This window comes from Acartia tonsa, chromosome 6 (genome assembly GCF_053477335.1).
Source record: "Acartia tonsa isolate MP-2025a chromosome 6, ASM5347733v1, whole genome shotgun sequence".
Lineage (NCBI taxonomy): Eukaryota > Metazoa > Arthropoda > Copepoda > Calanoida > Acartiidae > Acartia > Acartia tonsa.
Window position 1 is genome coordinate 26,979,209 of NC_137265.1, and position 22,768 is coordinate 27,001,976.

General features: G+C 38.3%; 1 protein-coding gene across 1 annotated transcript in view; it reads right to left on the reverse strand.

The window, feature by feature from the left end:
• The window catches only part of LOC145322272 (uncharacterized), a 74,217-nt gene extending 51,449 nt beyond the window's left edge, over positions 1 to 22,768 (reverse strand). The window contains exons 1-6 of the mRNA XM_080164151.1: positions 22,687 to 22,768; positions 15,687 to 15,738; positions 8,114 to 8,202; positions 7,409 to 7,500; positions 6,156 to 6,564; positions 4,955 to 5,029 (exon numbers count right to left, since the gene is read on the reverse strand). Of these exons, the coding sequence (XP_080020277.1) occupies positions 4,955 to 5,029; positions 6,156 to 6,564; positions 7,409 to 7,500; positions 8,114 to 8,202; positions 15,687 to 15,729 (708 nt within the window). The 5' untranslated portion in view covers positions 15,730 to 15,738; positions 22,687 to 22,768. The remainder of the gene's footprint in view (positions 1 to 4,954; positions 5,030 to 6,155; positions 6,565 to 7,408; positions 7,501 to 8,113; positions 8,203 to 15,686; positions 15,739 to 22,686) is intronic.

Genomic DNA, 22,768 nt, shown 5'->3' on the forward strand with positions numbered 1-22,768 from the left:
AGTTAAAATCCTCATGAACCGGCGAGTGTTTGATAAAAACATCTGATCAAGAAACGCCCATTGTTCATTATGATCTCTAATCGCTGACACTTGCTTGCGTAGTTCCGGGTTGGTTATCACCTTCTCCATACACAACATCAGACTTAACCTCTGGTCAGCAAATCCATAACCAGAACATAGATCTTTAAAGACCTGTTTAAAGTTTGGGTAATCTGTGTCAGTACCGTCGAACGACGGCAACAAACTGTTGTCCCAGCGCCCATACTGCGGGTTGGAACTCCGAATATCCACGGCAGACATACTTCTGGAGAGAATGGCAGGTGTCCCACTCTCATCCAAATTAGATGAACGACGTTCCATCTCTCTAAGCCTTCGGTACATATCACGTACTTCTTGGCGCAACTCCATGGAAATTTTAAGCACTCCCATGTCCATCTTCACCTTCTCAATGACGTCGAGGTTCCTGGCGACAGTGCTTGACCTCGCGTCGTCTGAATCATTGTCAAGCCAGTACAGAATTTTTGTACACTGCTCCAACGACGCATAAACTTTATCTGCAACAGTTTTCTGCTCACTAGCTTCATCCAAATCACGCTTGAACTCGCGCAGCTCACTAGTATCCACGGCAGGTTTTAGACTTTTTATTAGGTCAGATTGGTCCTTAACCTCACTAAAAATGTCACGAATTGATTTTAAATTCACATTTTCACATGAACTAAAACTTTGGCAGGCTTTTAGATTTTCATAAAACACTTTTATCTGTTCGTCAAACACCTCTAGCCTTTCATTGCCAATAGCGATAGCTCGCTCAATTTTCTGCTTTTTAGTGAGCACCATATTGATTCACTAGGTAATTATTTCACAGAAAAATTGTCAATGTTTTTTTTTCCATCAATACACTATATGCTATTGATTTATTGAAGAATGCTAACGCCTATTCTTCAGATTCTTTGAAGAATGCTAATGCCTATTCCTCAGAACCATTTGAAATTGCTTGTGCAGCGCCTTCAACCATCAGGTTATTTGAAATTCGCTTGTGCAGCTCCTTCAAACTCCATTCCTTTGAAATTCGCTTGTGCAGCTCCATCAAACTTTGAGTCTTTGAAATTGTCTCAACCATGACACTTTGGTTGAGCTTGACTTCCGAATTAGCGGGAAGTTCACGAGATCAGTTGGCGAACATACAAACCCCCAATACCAGGAACCATCAAGTTTCAACAGCAGGTTTGAATATAGATTTATTGATGAAATTATTTCAAAGACCTGAAATTACAAAATCAGTTAATTCATAATTCCAGTTATTTATAACCACGTAATCTTATTTGCTTTTTAAAATCATTTTTCTCTACGGTAAAAAATCTTTGGAAACTTTGGCTTTAAAGGAAAATTATTTGGTTTAATAAATCATTGTTAAATGCAACAATAAGGCACATAAAAATTACTAAAACATATATTTAACATAATTAAGTTTCATGCTTAGCTGGCTAAAGCCTTTTTAAAACTACATATAATCGTCCTATACACCATTCTTCTTAATCAAATTAACAAATTCTACCTGAAGCTCTTATGGTTTCAAATCCCTGATATACTAGGGTCGTTCACACACTATGAGACCAATGATAGGCCCAATTTTGTTCTCCGAAATCTTCACACTCTCATATCTCATTCAAAAGTGAAAAACGTGGGCGCATATAAACAATCCATGCTGCGTCACTTTATGAAGGGAAAGTCAAAAAAGACGACATTTGCGCTTAATTCTAGGATTAATGATAAGGAATTAATTTCGTACTTGATAAACACAAAGCTTCCTCGAAAAGAGGTTAAGACAATCCTTCCCATCAATTTCCTTGGCACTTTAATCAGGATTTGTGGGTAATTTACACTTCAACCCTATGGGTGGATAGTTAAGGTTTCGTGATTTTTTGGTCACGGTATCATTGCGACAATTAATGCAACCAAAGCATGAACATGACGCTGTATCAGCAATGACTGAAGCCACGTCAAATCCTAGGGACTTTTCAATGCAACCTAGGATCCAAGCATGACTCCTAGTCGTTGAACTAACAAACGCCACTAATACACTAGTGAGCTACTACACAATGCTAGTCCACAAGGACTTTTCAATCAACCTATGACCTTACAGCGTTTTTCGATCACTAGTGCACCATGCCAAGGACCAACCATGCATACCTGATTTAGGGCTAAGGCTTCCCCCCTACTCTTACTCCAAATCTCTAATGCCTGAAAGAGCAGCAGAAGGTACTAATTTTACATCTTTAGTATTGATGCGGTCTGGGGACTCGAACCTGACACCTCCCCAACAGATAAGCGGACGTTAGACCACTAAGCCATATCTGGGGGTTGGATCTGAAGCTAACAACCTCTGCAGATTACCGTCAGAATACCGTCCACTGCTGGTCACTCTCTTGAACTGCTCCTTGAACACTAGGTAGGAAGTAGCTTCAAGGAAGAAAGAATCTTCTCATTTACCTCTGATAGGAAGTTGATAGGCTGCTCTGACACTGGCTGCTCTTGTAGCGTGACGAAGCCAGCTGGCACAGTAAGAGACTCAGATTCTGACAATGCTGATAATTGCACTCCTAGTTTATCAACACTTGATTCAAGCTCCTTTGACAGTTTTAAGGGAGCCTGGTCGATTATGCTTGACAGCAAGCAGTATCGATCCATCTGTTCTTTAGCAGCTGCACGTGACCCGCTGCGACGAGTGCTATTCCTCAGCCATTGTAGGATCTCATCCATTCCTTTAATGGCGTCATACACCTGTATGAAAAGGTTGAATTCACGGTTGATCTTAGAACAATCGCTTTTTAACTTTTTATAACAATCATCACTTATAATGCGCACATCCAATGTTTTAACGTCATGTGTTATACTTTCTATTTCTTGATGGTATTCAGACAATTCTTTCACTAACACATCAGGTATCACATTGAGTTCGTCATGCTCCATAAGGGCTAACTTAGGAAAAGAATGAATTTAAAAGATAAATAATTTTGGTAGGAAAGGCAAAAACTAGTGTCGTGCACAGGATTTAGCAAAGAGGGTGCCAGAAACCCATCCAAAAACTCCCTTTTAAAGCAAAGCCGAGGAAGGTGTAAGGGGGTAAATATAAACACCAAGAGGGAAGTTAGGGAAGTGAAGGGTGTATGCGCTTAAAAGAATGCAAGACTTACATTCTATGCAGTGCAGTGTAAAAGAATAAAGCCAATATGCTAAACGAATTTAATTTTTATCAGGAGTGCTTAGTATTAGTATGATTGTTCAAGGCTATTTATTTTTAAAAAGTTCTTTTAGAAATAGATTGTGAAATTAACAATTATTTTCAACTTTCTCCCCCAACCCCCATTTCTCCCTTAATTTTAAAAGGGGTGTGACATTTTTACCTTGATATTTAGGAGGGTGCAAAAAGTAGGAAAGGCCCAGTCAAGGGAGGTTTATGAGGTTGAGCCTAGAAATGTGAATTTAACCCCTTAATTTTACCAGGGGATTGGTTAAACAGGGAATGTCCTTGCACGCTTGTGATAAAAACAAAGCTGAAATAAATGTTTAACTTTGACAAACAACGACGATGGTTTGTCGTAATTTCCAGTAAAGTTACACATCATGATTTCTTTTACTTTACAATTAATAGTTATTGACGTGGGAGACAGGTTATGATCAGGTTTATATTTTTTCTATAATTAGGGTCATTCCTTTCATCCGTAGATCCATCGTTCTGTAACGATTAGCTCTTTTCGTTAATTTAGACAAATTAGAATTGTCCTATTGATTAAAAATTTACATGATGATTCCTATAACAATTAGGTATGATTTAGAAAGCGTAGCAACTCTACATTGGTTACTGTATGTTCATTTAAATTATGTAGATTTTTAGCAACAATTTTTATTATGTGATATCCTACAATTTTTGGAATACTGATTCCTAGGAACAAAGTACAATATTATAAGCGAATCACCTTTTATAATTAAGTCCTAAAAATGTAAGTATGTCCTTTAACCAGTATCCTGTATTTAGCAGTTTTACAACAAATTTAAGTACACTTGTTAAACTTGTACATTTATATTTTGCTAATTCAGTTCTGACACTCTACAAAAGATAATGTTCGTTTGTCATTTTCAAAGCTTCAAATTTTAAATGTACAAAAATTATTAGCAAATAAGACATCAAATAATTTCATAGAACGACTAATAACTACTTTCTGATACTTGTAGCCAAACAAGGATGAAAACATCTATAAAAGCGAAGCTTTAAAATGAAAGGACAAACAAACATTAACACGATGTTAAAATGGAAATACGTATTTCTGGGAACGATTATTCTAAGTCGTACCTAACTGTTATAGGAATCATCATGAAAAGTTTGAAATCGATAGGGCAATTCTAAATTAACGAAAAGAGCTGACCGTTACGGACGTAAAGACTGAACCTTATTATAGAAAAGCTTCTTTTTAAAGCCTTTTGAATTCTTATGTCCTTCATAAAGGTTTACATGGATTTTTTTGTGGATGTATAGATAAGTTTTTAGGAATGCATTATATAGATTTACTAGCGGATACGCCCCTAAAGGCCATTTTTAGGGGGAGTGAGGTAATTTTTTTGAAAGAGTGGTGGTTCCCACCCCAAAAATAGTTATAAACCTTCCCGGGACCTATGAGAAGCTACGCTGTTAAGGTGAACCCGATCGGTTAAGCGGTTAGCTAGATCCTTCGGTAAAAACAAACAATCAAACAGACACACAGACAGCGTACTACTTTGTATTAGAGAATAAAATAAAGTCTGTTTTAGGTTTTTAGAATATAGTAGCAGAAGTTATGAGAGGATAAAATTTATGATAAATGATGCAGTTTTGTCAAAAATTGAAAAAAAATATTTTATACAGAACACAGACCATCTGAAATGTGTAATTTGTAGAGTAGCTCTCATATAGTAGTACCTTACTATCAGGCACGGAAGTTTGAAAGTTGAAGGCCGATTGTGTTTGTCCTGGTTGACTTATCAGGGTATCAACCTAAATTATTAGGATTAGGATTTTTACTATTTGATTCATTTTTAAATTTATTTGAATCTGAATTTCTATCAAGTAATTTTAATTCTTAAAATTTTTGAAAGTTTTATAAACTTTACCAAAACATAAATATAATATTAACGATCTTATAACTTTATTTTCTAGGTAGCAAATTAACTGCAAGTTATTTATCTTATTTTTGTAACATTGATCATGCTGCAGGGACGTTCAAGTCTGTCTGTCTGTCTGTAGCTTAAGATCTCAGTAACCGCTGAACCGATTGGTCTCTACTCTTCAGGGAATATATCTATTGGTCCTGTAATGGTTTTAAGCTATTTTCCTGGGGGGTTGGACACCCCAAACCCCCCCAAAACTAAAAAAAACCACCCCACAAAAAAAATTATTTACATTTTTTGTAAAATCTCAGTAACTGCTGAACAAAATGGGCTCTACCCTTCTGGGAATATACCTACTGGTCCTCTGGTGGTTTTAAGCTATTTTTTTTTTTTGGGGGGGGGGGGGTTGATTTTTGTGTTTGCGAACAACCTGGGTTTCATTTTTAAGAATTAAAATTTTTGTGTATACGGCAAACAACCTGGGTTTAATTTTTACGAATTGAAATTGTTGTGCTTACAGCGCACAACCTGGGTTTAATTTTACCACAGAGTAATTAAACAAAGAATAACTTTTTTTTCTATTTAGGAGGGTTGACTTTCCATTACTTCAAATGGCGAAGCCCCTAGAGGCTAGGGGCGAAGCCGCTAGTTACAAATATTTTGTCAATGTTTAATCACATGGCAAAACCTAAACTTTCTCTTTAATCCTATTATATAAAGTAGTAAGCGTTTTTTGTCTGTCCCGAAGGATCTCGCTAACCGCTGAACTGATATTTCTTTTCTTTGTTATGATAACAAATAATCTGCTCTTTAAATCACTTTGTCCGTTTGTCTATTTCATAATAGATTTTATGCTTCGCTAATTATGGATGTTGTCAACCTTGTTTAATAGTATTTCTTCTTTCCAGACACATCCCTCAACCCAACTTCCTTGTGTAAAAAAATTGCACCCAAAAAGTACAAGGCCATACAAAAATACGAGTTTTTGGATGCCGTTTACGTAATTATTCTACCTGTGTTAGTAGATCGTGTTCAGGTACAGAAACTAGTCCACTATCAGGAGCAATGAACTGTAGGCGATACTCGGCTCTATTTACTATATTTGAATTGCCAACAGATTCTACTTCACATGTTTTGTTAACAATATCTAATGAATTATTTGTTACATCTTTAGATTCTTCAGAAATTGCATCCTTTACTTGCATGGCTGTACTTGTCGTAGTAGATTTGGTTTTACTACTATTGTTATCTAGCACAGAGTTTGATGTTGGAGGATTAGGATCTTTGACATGGGTGGTATTGTTGGCATCGGCTTTTATCTCTTCATTAATAGTAACATTCTTGGAAGGTATTGTTGTTTTCGCAGAACACATTTCCAATGTAATAGGGAGTAATGGCTGATTTGTTGGTGTTTCCGAAAACCTTAAGATAAAAAATTATTAACAAATCTCTGTAACATCAAAAATTTTAAATGCAATGAACAATTGTTTAGGTACGGCAAGGCACACAAGTACTTAAAAAAAGTGTTACACAGACAAGTATTTTGGAACTATTTGCCACTGTTTTGGAAGTCCATGAGCAATACAAATGACAAGAAAGCATTTTTTAAAGTTTAAAATGGTGAAAAAAGAAAAAAATATATGTCATTTCGTGTGTAGACTTAAAAACCCTTAAACAAAACAAGGATGAGAACATCCATAAGTAGCGTAGCATAAAATCTATTATGACATAGACAAACAGTCAAAGTAAGTTAAAGAGAAGATTATTTGTAACAATGAAAAGAAAGAGAGAGAATATGAAAAAACTTCAAATCACGAAACCTCACAATGATGGTTTGTCTTGTAAAAAGAAAAGCAGCTAAAAAGCATTTACACCCACCATATAATTTTTACGCCTAATTATGGTACATGAAGGGAATATAGGCAAGAAGTTTCAGCAGTGTATCTTTAGTAGGAGCGGAGAAAATCTGTTGTAAAAAAAAGCAGTCCGACCGCTGTAGATATTTTATGCTTAATTATGCTCCATATTGATGGGAATGTTGTCAAGAAGTTCTATCTTTTACAGGAGTTGAGAAAATCAGTTGTGAAAAATAAAAGCATCAACTTTGTTAGAATTAATTCCTTTTTCATATGGATTGTTTCTGGATAGACAATGATCTAACTTTGACTTTTGAGTTTTAAAAAGAAAAATAACCCACGAAAACCATTTCCCCCATAAAAAAGAATAGGGGCTAATTCACCAGTGATAAAATGATTCGATTCCTTACTTAAATATATCATCAATTCCTTCTTGAAAATGTTGGTTTGAACATTGAAGTTGTGTAAGCTGGTCCACTTCAAAAAGATCTTGATATTGATCCTAAAATATCATCAAGATTATGATTCATCTATGATTATGATACTACAGGTCACCAATTTAAAAGAACAATGTAGAAAGTTTTCATCATGCATAAAGTATCTAATGCCTAAAATCAATCCTTTGCCTTTACACGACTAAGACAGCTTTGATGATACAACTTGAACCAGGGCTACATAATACATTAGATGCAAAAAACGCCTGTACGTACGTCTTACTGCACTGGAAAGGCAAACCCCAGGTTACGACTAATGCATAAATTTTACATTTAAATGTCCTCTTTCTCTGATACATTATTTAATATTATAAACACAGAAGAGAAAAAGCTATTTTTTTGGTAGCTGCAAAAATTGGGATAAAGAAAGTGTGTAGATTTATTTTCATTGTTGAGTTCTTACACTCTAGAAGTGTTGATGTTCGTTTGTCCTACCGTCTGATTTTAAAGCTTTGCTTTAATGGATGTTGTCATACCTGTTCTTATTAAGAGTTATTAAGAGATTTATTAGATTACATATTTTGTTGGACTAAACTGAAATTTTGTAGTTATCTCTTACTGAATACCTGGAAGAATATGTAAAGAACCGAGTAGAAACTAAAACAGCATAAAATTCATTACCTGATTCTTAGCATTAGGTAATTGTAAGGTCAAATCTGGAGATAGATCTGTAATTGCTTGACCTTGGTCATCTTGGTTTAAAGAAGAACCTAAAAATATTTACATTTAAAACAGGAAAAGAAGCCGATTGTTTGCTATAAAATAGCTCGACTGATTAGTTAAAAAAATACGAAAGAAAAGTGCGTCAACTACTACTTTATTTTAACTAAAATGTATCCTACCACAACAGTTTTACATTAGTTCGTTTATAACTAAATAGCGGTTACGCCCCCTAGAAGACTCTAGGGGCACTTGAAGAGGGGTTGTTAAATTCGACAACATAACTTTTTTTTAGATTTAGGGGAGAAATTTCTTTTTACGGTGGATTCTCTCCATTTTTTAATTTTATTAAAAAATTAAATTGAGAAAAAAATGGTACACTTTCACAAAATAGTTATAAACCTTCCCAGGACCTATGAGAAGCTATCCTGTAAAGGAGAACCTGATCGGTTATATAAACATGTAATTGTGGTATTCGGCAACCTTAGGCCATGGTTTTATGGCAACCCTGCTCCCGACTTGTGGGAGGTCCAAGGGACCTCCCCTGAGTAGGGGGGTGGGTACACTTGAACCCTCCCCCATGCATTAAAAGTATTTATAGTTTTGACAACCCTATTATGGTTAATCTGATTTGCTTGTTTCCCCACCCCTTTCCAGGGATGGGGGATAAATGTTGCCTATTTTGTTTATTGTATGTATATATATATTTAACCTCTGATTTAGTATTAATTATTCCAATATGTGCATTGACTATTTTGTTGTATTATAAATCAGTAACCTTTAGACTCTGAATAAAGTAACACCCAATTAAATTCTGTTTGTTATTTGGTGATACATAGAGAAGCCCAGCTTCTCTATAATTATACTTGTCCACATCTGTTGAAACTGCCGTAATACCCGAACTTGGGAAGCGGCTGACAAACCATGGCCGCTACCACAACTTTTGGTGACAGCTGCGAGGTTACGGCAAACACAAGTGAAGAGCAGATGTGCAGCTGAGACTAAGGTACTCCCAGCAGTAAACTGGCGAAACTGACACAAGCCACTGCGAAGCAACCTGAATTACCCACCCTGGATAGCAGTGTCCAACTCTATATCCAGCAGTTGTGGAAGTGAGAACCTTAGTAACCTGCCCTGGGTAATAGTATCCAGCCGGCAAAGGACGAGCAGAAGGAGACCAAGTGGGCCTCCAGAGCCGCGGAGAGCAGCGAAATTTAACGGAAAACCGCGGAGAGCGGCGAAATCTAACGGAGAACCGCGGAGAGCGGCGAAATCTAACGGAGAATCGTGTGTGAAACAACTGAAACATGCCCGCTGACTGGCTGAAGCAGGCCAAGTAACTGTAGATGGCTGAAACATGCCCACTGACTGGCTGAAACATGCCCACTGACTGGCTAAAGCAAGCCAAATAGCTGCGAACTGTGAATGAAGTTACAAGTATAGTGTACAAGTGAGAGAAAAACTACGCTAGCTTTGAGTATCCGGGGAGGCTACAGTGCAGCCACTCACTGAGAAAAGCAGATATTTTATCGGATTTATGTATTGTCACCTTGGTGTGAGAGACAAACAAAAGATTTAGGGCAGGGACTGGTAAACAATTGCCTGGACTTTTGATAAGCCCAAAAATAGAACCCAGGTGCAAGATAACAATGCATTGTTAAAATTGGAGCCACAACCCTGCAGCACTGCAAATACACCGCCCCTACCCCGACAGAAGGGGAGGGTCCCCTATAAATTAAAGTGAATATAATCCAATGTGACATTTGATAAGCCAAGGATTAAGAAGAAGCCCACCTATTTCTCATAACGTAGTCACCTAAAACCCGCGGCACCCCCCTCCCCCCCTCTGGGGAAGGGCGGAATTACCGTCCCCTCACACGTTCCCCCTTCTCCCCGCACTCAGATATCCCCGTCCATCGTGCAGAGAGAGAGACCGGGAAACAGAGCGCATCGCATGGTCTGCGCGGAGAAGCTCGGAACACAACGAAATCCGTCGGACAAAAGGCAGAAAACAGACCAATGAGAGAGCTAGTTGAGGGATAAGTGGGAGTTTTACCTGTGCATGCGCGCTCAAACAGTGCATGAGCGCGTTGTGACGGGGTATTGCACACACACACACCAAGGAGGGGAGCAACTCTATAGCACACAAAGGATAGATAACAAGGAATTGTAAATCTCCACCCCCTGTCTACAGTGTGATAGGGAAAACCAAATCAGTTCCTGACATCAGACCCTCAACATCTTCCTAGCTCTGCCAGCCTACCTCAAAGCTGAGTGACTAGTGAGAAAATCTATAAGTGTATACAGGGCGTTTAAAAAAAAACTGCGTTTTCCAGTTTTGGGAAACAACCATTAGGAGTATGAAAAAAATAATTATATATTCTTATTCTCTATAAAAATATGGATTAATTTTATAAAAGGTGTTTATTGATTACTCTAAAAACAACGGCGCATTTTAGAGTTGATTAATTCTAAAAAGCATGAATGATAATTTTTTCAGTCAGTTTTTAAGGCTTTTTATATTGTTTTATAAAAAAAATACTATTCCTATCTGTCTAAAATGATAAAGAAACATATTTTATTTTCATTTCAATTTTTATTCAACTTTTTTACAGGTTTACTGAAACATAAAACGCATTTTTTTATCATAGACAATTCCGGTCAAACTTTAAAACCTCCGCTCACTTTTGGCATCTAATTGAACAAACTACTTAACAGACATTTATAATCCACCCCTCCCCCCTTCAAATACGGATCAAATGTTTTATATTTACAGTCAAACCATAAATCTCAAGTGCATACATCAACATTTAAGCTATTAATTTGTAGGTTGCACTTTTAAGTAAATAAAACAAACTGCTGTAACTTTTTTGTTTTTAAAGATAACTTCTTTGGATAAAAAGTATTTTAATTTTTATGTTATAATCTAAAATACTATAAAGAGTTAGTCACCTAAAGTTTGTTCAACCAAGAAAAACGAGAAATATTGCAATTTGTAAGGATCTAAAAAGCGTTTTTCAGAGAAAAAAAAGGGAAATAAAGACAAAAATTAAACATGCACTTTCATTTACCCATTTACCATATTATTAATGGGATTTTAAAACTTTTTTCTCAAAAATTTACAAGTTATTTCAATCAAATTGATATATCAAATTTAACATCAAGCATTTTTCTCCTACATGTACCTATCAGAAAAGCCGTATTTTTAGAGATATTAAAAAACACCTTAAGCAAATCTGGTGTACATTTATACATAGAAAATGGACCTATAATCATTTTTTTCATACTCCTACTGGTTGTTTCCCAAAACCAGAAAACGCAGTTTTTTTTAAACGCCCTGTATGTATAATTATATTAGTGTTCCCAACTATCAACCAAGTGATAAAGGTAGTGATTGTTGGTGTAGTGATTGCAAGCTTAAGTGAAAACAGCTAATAGCCTTTGCTTCAACTAGTGACACGACGCTGAACTTTTGGCCGTATGGAGCAACCACAAGCTCAGGGAGGAGAGCAGCCCCAGGGCTGGCTCCAGGATGACCCCCAGCCGGCCCCAGCTGAGTACCGCAAGCTGATGCTGAGTAACCTGCCGGAGTACAGGGGGCTGCCCAAGCAGTCCTGGAACTCCCACATAAGGCGTCTCGAGATGGCATGGGCAGCCTACAGAGTGCCCGCCCACGATACACTCAATCGCCGCAACGCCCTCCTACTATCCCTGGCGGTGCAGGCGGCTGAGATGGCCTCACATCTGTTTGGGGAGGCAGGCCAGGCCTTGACCTACGACCAGGTCAAGGCCGAGTGCGAGATGTTGTTCAGGCCAGCCTATGAATCCCAGACCTTGAAGCAAGCCTTCAAGGATTATAGGCAGCACTCGACGGAGCCTATACAGGCCTACATCTCCACCAAGTGCGCCCTCTACAGGGAGGCCTACAGCCACGAGGACCTGGAACTCCTCATAGACGAGCTAAATCGAGGGATCCGCAACGCCAACGTGAAGCGCATTATGATGGGGCACAAGGTTAACTTGGTCCCTGAGTACACGCGCCAAGCCATGTTTACCGTGACCATGGTAACTAAGTAGCTGAAGGAGGGAGTGTGCCTGGTGGACACAACTGACAGACTCACCGGCTCGGCTAGCGTCCAGCTGCCCAACCATGACAATTCTGAGCCCATGGAGATTGGCGCCCTTGCTCCAGGCCTCCACCAGATGGGGAAGGTTGCACCTGAAGACACGTCCAAGGTGCCTGGCCGCTGCTACCGGTGCCAGGGAAGGGGCCACCGAGCCAGGGAGTGTCCTACCCCCCAGGATGCCAGCCACACCCTCGGACCCGCCGTGACCAGCCCACCAGGTGTGAGCGCTTCCACTACACCCGGCCAGACAGCGGCCAACTGCAAGGCCGATTGGGACCAGGTGACTGGGAGGAGGCGCACAGCGGGCAAGGCTGCTGCCCCTTGCAAGTCCAGCTCCCAGGTAGCCCATATGGAGGGAGGTGCACCACCAGCAGCGCCCCAGCAGGCCGCTGCCCCCAGCTTTGCGGGCCACCAGGAAGGCATGCCACAGTTCGGGACCATCCCAGCAAGAATCAACGTGCTGGGAGGAGCGGCTGAGCCCAACCGGGTAGGCCTGGGATTCAGCCTAAACCAGATGGGGCCAGAGTATGTGCAGCCAACCAACATTGCAGAGCCAGAAATCCTGCGACCGCTGCCGCTGGGCCTCCACATGATGGTGCCGGCCAGGCCGAGCCCCCCGAGGTGGGAAGTGACCCCCGTCACCCCCAACGAGAGACGAGAGGCGCTACCCAGCGCAACCAAGACGACGTACTGGGCGACCCTCGCTGCCGCTGACTGGGAGAGACGAGAGGCGCTATCCGGCGCCGCCGAGACGATGTATGGGGCAACAACCGTCGCCGCCGCCTGTGAGGGATGAGAGGTGCTACCCAGCACCCCCAAGCCAATGTATGGGGCGACAACCGTCGCCGCCACCTGTGAGGGACGAGAGATGCTGCCCAGCACCCCCAGGATGTTGTATGGGGCAACACCCGTCGCTGCCGCCGAGAGACCCAACCCCAGGGACGAGCCCGCAGCCGTGGATGAGGGGGTGACAACCATCACCCCTAGCCAGACCGAGCCCCCAGCCAGCAGAGAGTGTCCGCCCCTTGGCCGTCCAGCTGTCCCTCACCCTCAACTGATTCAGGATAATTTAGATTTAGTAAATGTATTGTATCAAACATTTTGTGCCCACCAAGCTTTGCCTGTGCCCCCTGCACCAGAAGCTGGGGAAATTGAGCTTTGTGGTATCAGGACTCGTCTGTGCCACCCGTACCTGAGTTCCTAGGGCTGGGGAGGGATGTAAAACAGGGCGAGCCTGTGCCACCTGCACTAGAGCCCCATGCCATTGGGCATGCACTTGAGGAGGGAATGGCTACTTTGAAGCTAGGGGAACCGGCGCCCCACCAGGCGCCGGTTGCCTGTCAGTCTGTCATTGGGGAAGGTATAGGGAAGCCCTGGGCACCTAGGGATAACCCTCAATGGAAAATAGTAGCCAGCCAGGAGCAGACAACCAGGCCCCCTCCCAGGGGAACTGCTGTGGCCAGAGACGAGATCCCGGCCGTCGAGAGCCTGCAGCTGCGAGTGATGGGATGGTGGCCATCCGGCCGGTGCTCCCACTGGTGGATGGTCCTGTGGGGCCTACTGCTGGCATTCTTGGTTGACCATCAAGCACAATTCTTCATCAACATTACTACACCCATCTCTATAGTGAACTGCGACTTTGAGGCCCATGCCACCAACCACCCGGCATTGTTCGTGGCGGCTGACCCGGAAGCGGCACTGCTGCCTAGGGTGTCGGCCAGGGATGTGGATGTCCCCCTCCAGGCCCAGATACACGCGGCCTACATCGGGTTCACACTGGAGACCAGGATGCGGAGCGCAGCTGCAGAAGAGGTAGCTGCCAACTGCTGGAAGCTCCAGCAACTGGACCCGGCGCACCCAGTGCGCGTCCAAGGGAGCACGTTCTCCATCTTGAGGGGAGATGTGTTGCTCCAGCTTAACTGCCAACGAAACAAGTATGTGGTGCGGGAGAGCAGCGAGTGCTGGGACAAGGTGCTGGTGGAGCCCACTGGATTTGTAGATGCAGTTACGAAGGTGTACAGCAACCACGCCACCAAGATTCCCTGTTCCTCCACCTAACCCCTAACCATGCACGCCGAGGAGGGGTGAATAGAGCTGACTCCAGCCCCTAAGAAGAGGCCGCCCCTGCTGGAGACGCCCAAACAGCTGCTGACCGAGCCCTTGGATGACTTTAGCTCGGGAGGGCTGTATTCCCAGGCTGAACTGAATGACTGGCAGCAGCTACTGTTGTTCCCAGCATACAAGGCCGCCATGCTGACCGGCATCTCGTACGGCTCCTGCGTCCAACAGGGGAGCTGCGCGGCCACAGGAGATCATGGAATTGTATCCTACAACATAGACAGACTGGCGGAGGAAGGGGAGGAATCACTAGACCTCTGGGCTAGCTTCAGACAGGCCATCCATGAATGGGGAGATGGCGCAGCCATACTGTGTCTGTTGCTGTTGATCCTCAAGCTACTGGGTGACCTGACAATTATCTCCCTGGCGGCAGCACAAGGAGGGGTGCTTCCTGTACCACCCAACGCTCTACCGCAAGGCCTTGGCTAGGGCCAGGGCCAACCACACCAAATCTCGAGACTTCTTGGTAGACTGGGATGCCATTCCCATTGGCCGGGAAATGGCCGAGGAAATGGTGTCCATGAAATCTTCCGATAGCGGAAATGATCTGATTTGCTTGTTTCCCCACCCCTTTCCAGGGATGGGGGATAAATGTTGCCTATTTTGTTTATTGTATGTATATATATATTTAACCTCTGATTTAGTATTAATTATTCCAATCTGTGCATTGACTATTTTGTTGTATTATAAATCAGTAGTAACCTTTAGACTCTGAATAAAGTAACACCCAATTAAATTCTGTTTGTTATTTGGTGATACATAGAGAAGCCCAGCTTCTCTATAATTATACTTGTCCACGTCTGTTCACACTGCCGTAATACCCGAACTTGGGAAGCGGCTGACAAACCGCGGCCGCTACCACATAATAACCAACCTATTACAAACTTGAATTTCTCTAACAATTACAGTTTTAAAAGCTAGAAACTCTAAAATAAAAACTTTGACTGACAAACACACAGACAATTTGTGTTGGGAGATCTTACAAATGACGATAACGCATTAAAAATAGGTAGAAATAATCTATATCTATGGGGAAAAAGTCATTTTTAAACTTTGAAGCCTGGCTAGTTTTAGAAATTAGACAATTCGCAGCTAACAATAGGTATATGAATAGGCTACAATTGTTTAAAAAATAACGTAAAGAAAACAATTAAACAGAAACAGGCAAACTGAGTTATTGAGTAGCTTCGATGCAGGTAAAGATAATTGTAAAATTCATAATACTGCCTTTTAAAAAAAAAACAGAACAATAGCCAAACCTTAACTTTAATACAAAATAAATTATTCACCTAATAAACTTTCTGTGGAATTTTCCAAAAATTCCGCCATCATGCATTGGGTCTGAAAAGTAATAGATTTTGTTAATGTTAAATGGGAGGGGGCGGAAATGATACTTTTTAAAACCAAAACTAAAAGTCAAAGAACTCAACTAAATAAAGAGTTACAGCTCTGAGATTTAACATGGCAGTTGCTTTATAAATTTACAATATGGAACTGTGAAGTAACCGCGGAGGATCCGCCACTCCCGCCGAAATTTACTTTTGCCTTTCTGGCTAAATTAGACAATTTTCAATCATCTGAGATAAACTTGTTTTCATAAAAATTTGTATTATGGACGTATAGCAAACCGTAGCTAATTATAGAATAGTCTTGCAATTCTTACTATCAAATAACTTTACTTTGATTTATTGTGCATGAACTTTATTGTTATATAAAAGCAAGCAATTAATATTATTATAACTGATAACACTGTATATAAACATACCCTGGGTTGGATTTATAAAGTAACTGTAGTGTCCTTACCTAGGGACTCAAACCTACAGCTACAAAAAGCGAACCTAGCTATGCTAAATTTAAATACCAAGTAAAGAGCCTTTGATTTGCACATTCTTATATGAAAGCCACAGCTTGCAATACTTTATTATGACAGCTAACCCCTTTAGCCTTTACCCTTATTTAGCTGTTTATTTATAATAAAGAGGAGTAAAGCTACTCTTTAATCAATACTACATATTTTCACTTGACACTTGAAATATTTCAAACATGTTAATATTGAAATCGCAAGTGTCAAGTGCAAATATATATTGAACGGCATTATACTTCTAGTGAAACCAAACTTTTCCTCATTAGCATAAGTAGCCTTCAACTTTCCTGTCGTTCCTTTTATTTGCATTTGGGGAGAAAAGGCGAAAAAAAAATTCGGCGGGAAACAGTGGTTTTCGGCGGGAGCGGCGGTTCGGCTGCCGTTTCTTCACAGTTCCATATTATACCTCTGCCATGTCAAATCTCAGAGCTATAACTCTTTATTTAGTTGAGTTCCTTTGACTTTTAGTTTTGGTTTCAAAAAGTGTCACTTCCGCCTCCCCCCTTATAAGATCATTGTGAGAACAGTTTTTTGTATAATAAAACCAGGTTTTCTTCCAGTAAATTAAAAGCAAATTTTAAAATGCAAGAGAATGATAATATTTAATTATTTGTGTAAGTAAAAACATGCTGCTATACTATGTTTCGTAAAGTTAAACATGTAATAATTATTGATTCTTTCCCGTGACTTGGTATCCGTTTCCTTCTATTGCATTGCATTGTAAACAAATACGTTTTTGTCTGTGTTGAAATAAAGATCCCTTATGTCCATTGAATATATGCTTGATTCACTTTGTCCGATTGTCAATCCAATATTTTAATTGTGGTACGCTATTTATGGATGAATTGCCGTCCTTGTAAATTTTCTGCTTATAAATTGATACTTATTCTGTTTATTAAGTTCTGACAATCTACAAGTGTTGATTTGTTTTACTGTCTGATTTTAAAGCTTCGATTTTATGGATGTTACCATCCTTGTTAAATGTATTTTTTATTCAAGAATTGATTCTAACGTCTAATTAAACAAGGCTCTTGGTGAATTTCAATTGGTCATTGTGTTTTAAAGAAAACAAGTTTAAGGTTATGTAATAGTTTATGCCAATATTAAAATTTAAGTAACATATTTATAAATTCAAAAAATGAAATGATAATCTTATATATTTATGATCTATATAAAAACACTAATGGCTACGCCCATAGAAGCATCTAGGGGCCTTGAGGTATGAGGGGGTAAAGTCGACCTCATCCCATTTCTATTTGAGTTTTGTAAGAAGTAAAAAAATAATTTAGGGGAGGGGAGGAGGGGGGGGGGTAAAGACACCCTCACCAAAAAAGTTTAAAACCATCCCTGGACCTGTAAAAAGCTTCACTGTAAAGGAAAACAATATCAGTTCAGCGGCTAGCTAGATCCTTTTCGACAGACAAAATAAAGCTTGCTACTTTATATAATAGGATGAATAAATAATAAATAAAATACCTAATAGAAAAAAAGAGAAAAATATTTTAGTAAAACATTCATCAAATAGTTATTTTTAAAAGTTTATTTTTACAACTAATGAACACTTCGCAATACCTAACTTATTTTATTAGTGATAAATATTGTTTATTTTTAACTACATGTTCACAATGTTAATATTTTTTTCAAGTCACAAAATTCACTTAAAAATATGTTGCGTTAATAAGAAAAAACTGAAGAAAGCTTGCAATAGAAACAGCTGATATTGAAGAGAGGATTATACACACACAAACTGCTATGCACTGTAAAATTCTAGAAATGAGTCTATATTATATATTATGTACACTTGTATGTTGTGTATGTATAGAATATATGTATGTAGGAAAATTCTTGTGAGTAAGTTTCCATTTGAGCAAAATAGGTAGATAAGAACTAGACTAAGCATAAGTTGCAATTGTTTGCGAAGTCAGCAGCCCCGCCTGTGTTGTTGTATCAAGATATGATAAGAATTTAGGTTTTCGTTCGTGTGTTTGTCAGACAAGATGCGTAGATTTGGGGGTGAAAACAAGTACGAAAACTATCATAGAATTTATGTTTTTAGAATTTATCTATACATTTAATAAATTCAATATTAATGAAATAGAGATAGAGATAGAAATAGTAAAGGAAAAGAAGAGAAGAAAGAAAACGAGAAATAAAACGGAAAAAAATAAGAGAAAGAAATAGATAGAGAACGACAAAGAAATAGAAAAAGAAAAGTAATATAAAAGATAAAGAGATGAATAAATAGAGAACGATTGAGAAATAGAAAAAATATAGCAAAAGATGATAAATGAATGAATAGAAAAAGAGAGAGAAAGAGAGATATAGAAAATGAAAGTGAGGGAGAGGTATAGAGTAAGAGACAAAGCAAAGAGACAGAGTGATAAAAAAGATAAAAAGCAAGAGAATGTGGGAGAAACAATGTGAAAGTTTGATTGAGCTGATAACAATGGGCCAAACCTATCCCCTGTAAAAGCAAGAAAAACAAAGGAGTGGATACAAAACCGCGAAAGTTACAAAACCGCGAAAAAAAACGTGAAAAACCGCGAAAAATAATATACTAAAAAACGATAATAAATTCAACATTCAAAAAGTCTTAATGCTAGAAGGTCATGGCCGCGGGCGCTCGACCTCCTGGCCTGCCTAGCCGCGGGCGCTCGGCCCCCTTGCCTATAACCTAACCTATCCTATGTATGAATGTTTAATGTACTTGAACTTATTTATAGTATAGAATTTCGTGGATTTTACAAAAAGTGGTTGGTAGATTTTTTTTTCAAATTTTTAATATTTTTTTTACAATATTTAGGGAAGGTTAGGTTAGGTTAGGTTATAGGCAAGGGGGCCGAGTGCTGCGGCCATGACCTTCTAGCATTAAGACTTTTTGAATGTTGGTCTTTTGTAATGTCGCGGTTTTGTAACATTCGCGGTTTTGTAATGTCGCGGTTTTGTATTTGTCGCGGTTTTGTATCCACTCCGTTGTTTTTCTTGCTTTTACAGGGGATAGGTTTTGTAATGTCGCGGTTTTGTATCCACTGCACTCCAAAACAACATAATATCATATAATAGAGCAGATGTTCTGATGTTGTAACAAAGAAAAGAAAGTGAGGGAATATGTAAAATAACATGCAAATTATAAAAAATAAAGTTTATGTCTTATGGACAAAGGGACAAAAAATGTATAAAATGTTAAAACATGCATTATAGGAAAATTTCAGCTGTCTATCTTTAATAGCAGCCGAGAATATCACATTTTCTCTATAGCGTTACTGACTATAGCCAGTCCATAACGTTATAAGGTAAATGTATTTTCTAGTGCAGATTCATATGACAAATGCGTAATTAGTAGTAGGCATGAACATTTTTTTATAGATTTGGTGATTGAAGTTGAGTTTTTGCATATTCCCTCTCTTTTCTTTGTTAATGTGCTTTGCTGCTTATAAATGTTGTCATCCCTGTTTTGTTATTAATAATTACATTATTCTATTGTGTATCAATCGGCAGGTTCTTTAGAGCAAAGCTATTCAATAAAAAAGTCATCTGTTCACTGTCCGTCTTTCTTGTTGGAAACTTTGACTTGTAAATAATTGGCTTAAAGTTTGATCCTTTGCGGCAAAAGCAGAATCTTGAAGAAAAACAAGTATGAAAATATCCAAAAGTAGCAGTGCTATCGGAATGTTTAAGTTTGACAAACCATGGACAAGTCTTGGCTTTACTGAACTAAGAAAAGTTATATACTGTTCGAATTTAAAGAAAAATATCAAAGTCGCAGTTTATCTTTCAACTTCGTAAGCAACTAATAATTTAATAATTGAAATTTAAAGAGTTGAATTAGTAGCCAGCAAAATAGTTATATTGTTACTTTTAATTTTTATAGCGCAGAATATATATATGACTAGTTTTACATTATTCAGTCAAAAATTACTACGTTTTCAATTAAAGTTTGTGTAATACTTTTTCTCGTATTCATTCGAATCCGGTGGATAGGAACCGGTTCTCATCCATACGAAAAAGCCATGTCTAGCATCGTATTATATACAACTTTCTACGAATATAAAAATGTACAATCAAAAGATTAAAACTAGTTTTTTTAGCCGGTGCCTCCGGCACCTCGGGGCTAAAAAAACTAGTTTTAATCTTTTAATTGTACATTCTATATCCGCGGAAAGCCGTTTATAATACGATGCGAGAAATAACTATTCTCGTATTCATTCGAATCTGGTGGACAGGAACCGGTTCTCATCAATACGAAAAAACTATGTCTAGCATCATATTATAAACTTCGGCACCTCGGGGCTAAAAAAACTGGTTTTAATCTAATAATTGTACATTCAATATCCGCGGAAAGCGGTTTGTAGTACGATGAAAGAAATAACTATTAAAATTTCAATATACGATAAAGCAATCGTAATAAATAGATAAAAGAAAAACATATCTGATAAATATAAAACTTAACTGATTTATAACCCAGAAATCTTCAGGAATAAGACAATTCAATATTTACATTCATCCCTAATGTTGTAAACAATTAATCACAAATAAATTTTTATTTACAACTTAACTATTCACTAGAGAAGAGACAAACAACAAATGAGATCTGTCACGGCTAAGAAACTGCCTTGACAAGATCTGTAAGTGGAAGCGGTCAAATTGGTTTCAATTGAAAAGAGGAGGGAAAAGGTTCTTAAACGCAGGGAGGAAGGGGACATTATAATGTTTATTACGCTAGTCCACAAAGTTTTATAATGACGTTTCCCTACTTGTTGGAATAATAACTTTGGGGACTTTTATAGAATTTTGCTTTTTTGGTTCATTAAGTTGAGTGTCCAAACGTTCAACTACTAATTGTAATCTACAACAGAAATAGTTTAAGGTATCATTATTTGGGGTGTACATTAATTTTTCGGCCATTGTAATAACCCTTTAGATCCCTTAGTTAAACAAGTTATTAGTCCGGTTTCTTAAACAAACTGTTATCTGATCTAAAGAAAGTTTTATAAGTAAGTTGTCTCAATCATTGATTTAAAACAGACATTAACCTAATTACTTAAAATAAGGACATAGTTAATTTGCCACCACCTCAGGGAGAGTTCAACCCTTTATAGAAAAATAATCGAAAACAACGTAAATTCAGGCAAAAAATAAATTTGGGAACATCTGCAATATATTAGTTCTATATTTGTCGCTAGATGTCACTAAAAACTTGATAATTATGATTTGCAAGAAAGTATTCACATCGATAGGAAAAATGTCTTGTTAATCACAAATAACAAGTTTATAAATACAGTAGTGTAAATCAGAAAAAGGTGATTATGAATATAATTTTATAGCCAGGAGCCTAGTTGTGAGAAATTTATAATGGCAGTTTTAAAAACTTTAAATAAGTTTAGACAGAAATGACAATTTTTCACAAAAATCGTCCCTTTCTTTTTTAAAAAGCAAAAGAAAGCATTAAGCAGCTGAATTTAGAAAGCAAAGTCTATTGAAATTATTTCTCATCTGCAGAATTTTAGGTCCTTGCAATTGGGAACCATTTAGTAATTTGTTTATATATCTATACTATAAATCTATTACTTTGTTTATAACCATTGGGGATGTATTCCAGAGGTGTGCAGGAAGAAGCCCCTGGCAAAATTAAAGAGGGTGTATAATTCACTCAATTGTCCAACCCATTAAACCCCTATACACTCCCATAGACTAGTGTATACATTTTATATTATAACCCCATTAAAGTAAAACAATAGAGGGGAAAGTGGTTATAAAACTAAATGTCCCCACCCCGTAACCCTAGGTCGACTTTTAATTGGATCTTTGAATATCAGCCAATAGAGATAGAAATATTAACTCAGCTAAGTCGCTACAAAAGAGCAGAAAGCAATTTGCTAGCTGACGAAAAAGGTCCACAACACTGGTATCGGGAAGTTATCTGATATATTATACTTATACATTTTTATACCCCATAAAGCTCTAGTTGTCAAAATTTTTCATGTGGCCTTCGCGCATCCACCTGGTAAAAACCTTTGCACGTTTCTGGATAAGAAATATCAATTTATCGTCGATTTTATGTTTTATATAAAGAAATCTTGCATATTTTTTGTTTCCAAAATTGTTAGGTATTAAGGGTAGACTGGAGATGTACCATTCCTATTGGAATTTTTTTATTTTGTCAAAGGAAAAATTGGCCTTTTTTATCAATATTATGAAATAAAGTACCTAGTTACACGAGAAATATATATTAAATAATCACTGTGTTGGTACGAGTTTATATAAATAATGTCTATAATGGAAGAGTAATTTTAACTAAAGAACTAATCTGATTTTATTATGATTTTTATACCGCTTTCATATTTTTAGTTTATTTTTAGTACAAATATCACATAAACATAATACGAACAGAAAATCATTTGTATTACTAAACAAATAAACTTTACCTTTTTCCATACACTCTTTTTTCTCTGGATTCTCCACCGTCCCCTCTCTATTTTATATACTCTATCGCTCTCTTTAATAAAC